Source organism: Glossina fuscipes, unplaced genomic scaffold (assembly GCF_014805625.2).
Source record: "Glossina fuscipes isolate IAEA_lab_2018 unplaced genomic scaffold, Yale_Gfus_2 57272, whole genome shotgun sequence".
NCBI lineage: Eukaryota > Metazoa > Arthropoda > Insecta > Diptera > Glossinidae > Glossina > Glossina fuscipes.
Window position 1 is genome coordinate 1 of NW_024000920.1, and position 9,651 is coordinate 9,651.

Sequence of the window (9,651 nt, forward strand, 5' to 3'; positions counted from 1 at the left end):
ATTTCCAATGACGAAAGCCATGCATAACTCTCAGGCGAGTGGTTTTTAAGAAGCACCTTTCAAATGAGAATCGGTTAACTAAACATTATAATTAGTGCTCTAATCAACACCACAAACAGTCAGTGCCTGAATGTTTGGAAGAAGAATTTCTTTGAATGAATCTTTCATTCTCCTTATTATTATTAATGCTACTAGAACTTCAAGAAGTTTTACTTGTTTAGGTATTGGGAATAAAAACTATTCCCATTAGGTATTTTTCACATATTTTTCAGGCTTAGTACGTCTGTTAATCAGCTGAATGCGAAGATTTTAATTGTGGTTTATCGCTAAACATTTTTCATTTATGTTCATTTTTTGCAAGCTTTTTCATTTCGGGTTAATATTTTTAACGAAATAGAACGCTGATTAAATTGATATAAAAGTTAATTGTTATTGTAAAGATTTGCATATTATACGTCACATCAATAAACAATTTTCTATTCTTTATTAACATACAATGTAAGTGCGTACCTGTGCATGCAACGTATAGTAATCATAGGAATTAAAAAACTTTTTTGTTGATTTGATTCCAATTCTCAAACATATTCCAAGATGGCTTTAACCTATTCAATCTATTCATGTTTTGGGCAATTGTGATAAACAACAAAGTTTTTAGACTTGTTATCCTCAAAATAAACGTTGGTAAAGCAAATAAAGTAAATAACAATATTTCACTCTATATTGTTTCGCATGAACAGTATTCTAAAAATGAATAATAGTTATACTCCCACTTGTGGTACTAGAGTATATTAAGTTAGCATGTATTATGCCGATCCATTCAGAATAACTTTCTGCTTTCTTGTATTCAACTTGCTGGTGACATATTTTTGAAATATTTTGATGAAATTTCTACTCAAAATGGTTCGAATCGTACCATTCTTTTGACCAGTCCGCATATAAGGCCTTACTTTGAAAAATAATTGTATCAATAACTGTATTTAACGAATTGGTGTAATGTTCATAATGGGGGCCCGAGTCCCGCTTTTCATGAATGCTTTCCTAAGAAAGTATTTAAAAAACCAGAAAAGTATATTGTACGACCAGAAAGTATATTGTACGACCAGAAAGCATATTGTACCTATCGGTGGTTAAAGTGTGCTCATTTGTTCTTGAATTAAATACTATCACCGATTAATTTTACTTCATCTTTTTCTCATTATTCGTTACTATTATAAACAAACGTTCGCGTAAATTCAACATGTCAATGGTTGCGTCTGTCACATGTTCAATTGTAGGAAAATAAAAGCAAGGTCTTTGAAATCAAAATTTCGTTTTAAGCGTAGAAGTTATTAGAAATGATTAAAACTGATGGTAAGAGATTGAAATCGTAATGAATGATTATGGATGGCTCTCGCGATTGGTTTTGACTATTAGCATTGAAATGTTCGAATAATTCGATAAGGAATACCAACGTTTGAGCTGATGAGGACGATGTCCCAGATAATTGCTAACATTGCATCGCACGACTGGAACGTGGTTCTGCAACATAGAAATTAAGTGTGATTACCACAAAGGAACTGACTCCATTTGAATCTAGAAAATCAGCTACGCGGAAATTTCGCTAAGTAACAGCTCCGATTGTACAGGCTTAGTAGTACTAATTTTTCACTATATTTGCCTTCTATACATATCTAAATTTTCCTCCCTTCATAGATACAGAAGATGGCAAACTTTCAACTGAATTCAGTATGCTTCGTGTTCTTTTCTATTTTTCTTTCTTTGTCAATCTCTTTGGCAAAGTTTAATACAACTGTTTTCTATATTTTTTTTTTATACAAATAAAAGAAATGAACTGTATATGTGGCAAATATTTTATTCATCTAAGATCAGAAAATGTAGACTTAATCGCTAACAAGATGCAAGATATATAAGTATTTATGTACACTTACATTTAATATGTTCTTGTAATTTAAAGCAGGTTGTGATGGCTCCGGCAATACCTGAGAGATGGTTAGATTACACTCCTATTGGAAGACAAATTGAGGGAACACGATTTATAGCCTTTAAGGTTCCACTAAAGCAGCATCTAAATAAATCTATGTTGCGACACCAACGTCTCGATATTAACACTTTGTTTGAAAGGATACCGAAGTTGGGAATAATTATTGATTTGACAAATACCAACCGATATTACAACCCTCATCACATATGCAAGGATGGTATTGATTATAAAAAGATTTGCACCCCTGGTCATATAACTCCCTCATATTGTTTAGTAAAAGAGTTTAGAGATTGCGTAAAGGCTTTTCTTTTTAAAAATTCTGCAAATGATAAATTAATTGGCGTCCATTGTACCCATGGTGTTAACAGGACTGGCTACTTTATATGCAGTTACATGATTTCGGAGTTAGCTATAGAACCTGCAGAAGCTATTCAAAGATTTGTTGCAGCTCGAGGACATGAAATCGAACGTTCCAATTACTTGAATGCCTTAAATCGATTGAAGCAGAGTAATTTAACGCGGAAAATTATTTACACGGGAAATAATCAAAATAAATTGAATACTGTCTGTAATTTCAAATGTACAAGAGGAAATGGACATTATCGTAAGAGCAATTATTATTCTTCAAATAATACATCTAAAGGAGGATTTTATAACCACAATTTTTACAGTCAAAATAAACATAGCTTACCTATTTTAAGAAACGATGACAACAGATGCCGTTTGCGTGCTGACTATTATGGTGATAATTCTCATGCAGAGTTTTAATGCACTTATGTGCTAAATACATTTAAGTTAAATTAAAAAGTTTTTTATTTACCATAGGACGTGCAATTAGTAATAAAACGTCCGAAAAAAATAAATAAAATTTTTAGCTAATTACGACGAAGAAGAAAAAAACGGGGTTTCAGTTTGAAGTTAAGATTTCGGTTCAAAAATTTTATTTTACAGATTAGTTCACATCAGCAGTTCGCATTCTTTGATCGCATTTAAGGTCTTTCCGCATTTGAGCGAAAATAGCCCTTTTTCATGAAATTAGAACCTGCTGACCTGTGTTCACATATTACGCCTATAAATATATATGATATGATTTGAGGGCAAATTTCTGTACTTGATATCCGAGGGAAGCAGAATTACGGAGCTTGAACTCAGGAAGGTACAGCAAGGCAGCGCGAGAGAAGTTCATCAGTTTTTATTTAGAGCCTTCAACAATATACTCGCCGAAAGTACTGAAGAAGCTGTTTGCCGAGAACTGTAAGTATTCATTATCTCGACTAACAACTCAATCATGGGTTCAAATTTCAGTGTACAGTAAATTTTTCTATAAAAGCGATATCAGTGCTTTAAGAGTTTAGTCTCAGAATTTATTTCTTAGTTTAAGCAAAAAAAGAAGAAAATCCATCAATAGGTAAGCGGAAAATTATGCAGTTGGTATCAGCAGAATTTAAAATGTAATCATTTCATGTTGCAGAACTGCAATTTGTCTTTCGAAGCGGTTAGCAAAACTATGTACATTCTCAGGGGTGCCCTTGTTAACGCGTCTTTCTATTTTGCTGCCTTGTTGAGGAGTAAGTCGTTTCACAATCATTTAATTGAATGTCTCACAAACCATCCAAGTTTTGGTAGATAAGGCGTAGGAAAGCAGAAGCGTCACTCAAATTGGGAGACAATGATGTAGCTGCTGTGCAAACACCTTAACTCTTGTTCTCTTCAATCTCTCCCTTTCTCTGCTAAACTAGATAAGTAAATAATCTATCTTCGAATTCTGGCAAATTAAAGGAGAAGTGATTGAGCGCACTTACAACAGCAAATAAAGCTACCCGAGGAAAATGTCTAGCTGACATCTTCAGCGTCTGATTATTTTCAGATAGAATGGAATTTTCAGATAAAAGGAAAGAGTGTAAAAGAATTAAATTTTCATGCTCTGTAATATGGAATGGGTGCGGTTGATTTTTTCCATTTCATAAATAAAAGCCGTGGCACTAGTCTGTGAGCGTTGTAGGCGTGTCACTTGGAAAGTTTAGATCACATCAAAAACCCTTGCAAATTTGTAGGCGATATCTTCATTTTCGGTAATGACAGAATGTTTACTACAGATACTGCACGATTCGGCAGACGGAAACGTGAACGGGCGGACATTGTTAGTTGCATTCTATATTTGAAATTGGCCAAGAAATGATATACTTTATGGAATATTTAAAGGTTGTTTGTTGTTTTTGCGCGTTGAGAAGGTACTGAAAAGAAAATTAAACTTTAATACTCTGTAATAATCGGTAGACGTTGCCAAGCATCCCATTTTTGTACAGCATTGCTCTTAGAATATGACTTCAAATTTTTGTATAATTACTTGCTCTAATTCTTTAAGTAACAAGGAAAGCACCCACTTTTTATTGCTTTTGAAAAACAGAGGTGAAAAGACAAACCAGAAAAAATTTTCAGCTGTTATTTGCCAATTATATGACGTTTTGTTTCGAGCATTGATTGTGAATGAAAAGGATTTCACCTGTTGACAGAGACTTCTTAATAGGCTTGGTGAGCGATGACGAATGTGAAAGTCCTTATAAAATGCGACGAAACAAAGTGACAGTTCCTATTAATTTATTTTGGGAACTATACCATAACATTCAATGTTCAATTTGCAATTGATTGGTTTCAAAATATTAGATCGAAAGAACGCTAAATTAGAGTTTTTCAAAAAACTTCCGAAAATTCCACAGCTTTAGCTTCACTTTATCTCATGCAGTCTCATCATGTAAACTTCTGTCGTTAGGTGAACCATCTCAAAAAAATGATCAAGAATTTATGCTTATATCATTGCACTCTTAGTATTGGAAAAGTTCATGGAAGTGACTAGAAATATATTTGAGATCTACAGCATTGGCAATATTTCAACAAACACGTGGCATGAAAACTAGAAATTTTTAAATGCCTTAATAATAGCATTCGAAGATAATCTTCAAACATTTTACTCGCATCACATTGTAGTTATCCGTCAACTGTTCTTGATTTACTTTAATTACAGTCGCTTTTGCCGCATCCTTATATGCCGCCTAGCCATATACAATCCGAATAAATAAAGCGGATCACTCGGTGAACCATCCACTTTGCCTAGAAGAGACTCTGCCAAATTTTCATTGTTGGACATGGCAACGCAGTCAATTGCCGTCGATAAAGCCTGTGACTCTTCGTTATTAAAAGCACTTGCCTTCAATAAAAATCTCAAAGGTTTCGTAAACTCTCTGGCCAAGAAATAATAATATTTGACTAACAGCAAAGTATACATTTCACTTTCAAAATATTGAGCCAATGCTAGATAATCACTTGATTTGGCATTTTGGTAACGTTCTAACAGTTTGCCATGAAGTTTTAATTTGTTATGGCGTTGAGCCAGATCGAAGGCTGCAGTAGCGGCATTATCCACCGAATAAACTTATTTGGATACGTGTTGTTCATACTGCTGACTGGGAAATTTGAGAGAGACCATAAACATCAACTAAGGTAAATATTGTGAAGACCCAAAGTCGTCCCTCGTTTTAGCCTCACGGGTTCTCCGTCTTTGGTGGGGATATTTTCATTTTTACGAACGAGAGAATGTTGAGTAAATGGACAGATGGACATGCTTATGTGCATTCTGAAGTTGAAAATGGCTATGCATTGATATATTATTTATGGGGTTTTTAAAGCTTGCCTCTTTGCATTTTAAAGATATTAAAAAAAATTACATATTTATACACTATGTATAGTATTGTGTAAGCGTTGCGAGTTGTTTCCATTTTACTACAGCATCGACCAAAGTATATACGTTCAAATTTTTGTATATTTATCCGCTATAGTTAATGAGTAATGAGCAAAAGCCAATTTTTTTTTCGTTTTGAAAAACCGAGGTGTTCTCAGTTTACGTGGCACTGCGTGTTCTTCGACGGGTTTATCCCATTATCTAAACCAACCTTCGTGTAAGAGCTTGCAAAGTCTCTCGTGGCATCTCTGATGCTTTCTTCTGAGCCTTGCAAACTTTTTGATAAATGAGCATACCATTTATGGTTCGGCTGTGCATATAAAAACCATATGGAGGCTTTTATGAAATTTAAGCTGACAAAGCTACTGTAAGGACAGAAGGAGAGAGAGAGAGAACATCATTATGGTTGGAGAAAACAATAATACTTCTCTTTAATTAGTGACCTTTAGCCACGCTATGGTCACCAAGTTCCGCTTTCTCGACGTCGACTCTGCATTATTAATATCTATCATCTTAAATTTAGAATTTAAAACAAAATGGTTGCCGAAAGTATTTATGGAATTCAACAATTATTTACTAGAATTCTTAGGGGTATAAGAATTGTGAATATGGTAATGCGTTCGTTGCTGCTGTAAACAAAATGCACTTGCTTTCGCGTCTCTCTACTTCGCAACATTGTTCAAGAGTAAGTAGTAGATGACATGAAAGTAAAAAAAAATGGAGTCTATTAAATTGGAAGACAATAATGTAGCTGCTTTGATGACCATCATAGACTACATTTATAGCGAGGAAATAATATTCACTTTGATATCGCATCAAAGATTTGTTTCCAGATGCAAAAATTTGCGAGTAAGAAAAAGTATGAGCTTCTATTGGCATGTTCAGCACATATATGTTTATTTCTTTCCTTCCAGATAAACTACAAAGAAAAAGTTCAAAGAATTTCATGAATGCAACCACAACTTCATTTTAGAAAATTTTGATTAATTGATCAATAATGAAGAGCCGTTACGACTCCTTTCCGAAGAAGCAAGTAAACAACTGAAGGCTTAAAACAAAAGATAGGAACTCCAATTTAATTTCATATTAAAGTTATGTTAGGGCAGCTGCGGGTCATGCACAAGGGAAGTGAAGCGTCAAAGTAGAATGAATGAAGATTTTGATAGTGGTTTCCATATCCGCAGTTGGGTTACATTTTCAGTCTGCCGTCCATGTCTGTGCCCATTTATCAGTTCTTCGAAATCCTCATCAGGATTCAAAGGTGCTATAAACGCGTTCTAGTATTTTCTCTGTTTACTATTACTGAACAATAGTTATTTATGGAATAAAAGTTTCCCTTTACGAAATAACTTTCCAAATACTTCGACCGCATTAAAGTAAGTCTTGGCTATTTTCGCCCCTATAAGGTGAAAACCATTATGTTCGAAATTATCTTTGTCAAAAGATTTTGTAATATCTTCCACTAGCTTATAAGTAAGTACTTTTTCTATGTTTTATTGCGATCTGCAATGCGAAATTTGACATAAGATGGTATAATTTCCTTATGAAAAAAAATTGAATAATTTCCTTATGAAAATTAAATTGCTTACCAAATATTTCGAAGAAAACCCCATCACGTGAAATCTCTTCTTTTATTGTCTAGATTATTACTTTACTTTCCATAAATCGTTTTTGCTCTGTTTACTGATTTGCATTGTATAAGGGGACAGACTTGGGGAACAAAGGGAACAAAAAAGGGAACAAATTTGTCATGAGTCTATTTTATACAAACTTTTTTTTTGGTTTTTCAAAATGGAAAGACAACACATGTAATTTGTCATGAATTGGATCAAACACCATCTTGAGCATTTAAGACCGCGTATTGCAGATTTAACAAGATACGCATATTGAATGAATTCTTGAGAGATTACTGGACTTCTGAACTTCTTCGTCAAAGTGATCCGCAATGTAAACACTCCACAATTCAACTCCTTATTTACGATTTAATACCAGTGAGCTTTTGGGTTTACGAACAAAAATATTATTACAAATCGAAACGCTGCGAAGTTTATGATTTAACCAACAGTAAAATATCTCCTATCTCAGATCCTAGATCTGTAAATTCCGTAATCTCTTTAAACGTTTCTGTGTATTCAATAGGAGAATCGTAGAACGTTATTTGGCTACTAAGAAGTGGAGCCATTTGACAATGTTTTAAGTGTTGAAAGCTACGATGCTGCAACTAACAAGTGGTCCACATGCCCCGATTCATTTATATGTAGTCATTGTGGCCGCACTGCTATGTTGAAAATAGCATCTATAGTTTGTGTCATGGAACTGATGACAAAATATCGTGCATTCATTTAGATCCGAGTGCACTTATTTTTTAATATAAAATTCGGCCGAGATTTTTTATACGCGTCACCGCTTACATCAAAACACGAATTTCAAAATTCTTATGCTCTACAATATGAAGTAAGCGCAGTTGATATCTTCTATTTTCAAAATAAAAGTTTTTGGGGTAGAGCCATGTGGGCGGTGTAAGCGTGTTCCTTGAAAAGTTTAGATCACTTCCAAATTCTTTTTCAAATATGTAGGTGGTATCTTCATTTTCGCTAACGGGAGAATATTTACCGCAAATACTACGAAGTTACGCAAACAAATAGATGAGCAAACAAACAGGCGAACATGTTTGAGTGCATTCAAGATTTGAAACTGGCCAAGAATTTATATACTTTATAGTTATATAGTTTTTAAAGCTTTTGAAAAAATAATTCAATTTTGATACACTGTGATATTGGGTAGGTGTGGTCAATTTTTCCCATTTTTGTGCACAATTGCTATAGCCTCGTTCAAATTTTTATACATTTGTTTGCTACAGTTTATGAATAATGAGCAAAAAACCAGTTTTTCGATCCCTTTGAAAAACAGAGGTGTGTTGTCCTTCGACCGATTTGGCCCATTTTAAATACCAACCTGCATGCAAGAACTTCCACTGATCCTGCAGTTTGAAGTTGTTAGTTTGATTTGTGCGGCCAGGAGCATATTTACAACAGACATTACACAGACGGACATACTTAAATCGATTTAGGATTTGATGCTGAGTAAGAATATTATACTTTGTGAGGTCTCTGATGCTTTCTTCTAGGCGTATTAAATGCGTGTCAATGCTTTGTAGAATTACAATTAGACAAACATATTTGAAATTGGAAATAACTACCTTTTGTTGCTCATTTTTCATTTCTTATAAAATATGAAACGAAAGTGAAAATCATATAATATAAAAAAAAGGTTAAAGTATAAAATGAATACCTAATATATAGATAACTTTTAAAATTGAAAGAAAGCCATCCAAGTTTCTACTCGCGCTTTTTTTTTTTTGTTTTTTGTCCGTGTACATGCAAAACCATATTTGGAACCAGATTTGCCGACTCGTATAAAGTCTTATAAAAAGTGAGCAGAGCTCAATTCATTAATTTCAGACAGGGTAAATGACAAATTTTGTGTTCTTCATTGAAATATTTCGTGTACTTTTTATACATCTTTATAGTACGGATAATCTATCATGTAAATTTTTGTATGGCAGATATCCAAAAGTTGTAAGCTTTGCGAGTTTAAGATTTTTTCATCAAATCGTTCCGTGCAAACGACGCCATTTGAGTATCAAAACTAGAAATGCTACCCTATAATTAGGATAACGATGACAAATGTTATCGGTCCAAGCTCTAAAGTCTGCTCGAGACCATTGAAATTTGTGATCAAAACGGCAAAACCCTTATCTGTTAATGGTTTAATTAAAATATTAAATTCAGAATAAATCTAAATATATTCTCTGGTACTTTTTCCAAAATTTCGGTATGCATGTGCTCTATAACTTCCGGACTGATCACTACATTCACATTACTGAGTTTGAGCGCTGCATCTGCGATAATGCCTTTCAGGTTTTCAAAACGCG

The 9,651-nt window shown here is 33.8% G+C and overlaps 1 protein-coding gene across 5 annotated transcripts; it reads left to right on the forward strand.

The window, feature by feature from the left end:
* Positions 1–332: 332 nt before the first annotated feature.
* LOC119643147 (RNA/RNP complex-1-interacting phosphatase) lies at positions 333–2,881 on the forward strand. 5 transcript variants are annotated; one of them, XM_038042495.1, is made up of 3 exons: positions 566–695; positions 1,955–2,585; positions 2,653–2,708. In XM_038042495.1, the coding sequence occupies exons 1-3, from the start codon at positions 618–620 to the stop codon at positions 2,679–2,681; spliced, it is 738 nt and encodes a 245-aa protein (XP_037898423.1). In that variant the 5' UTR covers positions 566–617; the 3' UTR covers positions 2,682–2,708. The 5 variants fall into 5 exon arrangements, with proteins under 5 accessions (XP_037898422.1, XP_037898420.1, XP_037898423.1 ...); XM_038042494.1 differs by lacking the exon at positions 566–695 and adding an exon at positions 333–498 and having other exon boundaries at positions 1,955–2,881; XM_038042492.1 differs by lacking the exon at positions 566–695 and adding an exon at positions 333–498 and having other exon boundaries at positions 1,958–2,881.
* Positions 2,882–9,651: the final 6,770 nt, after the last annotated feature.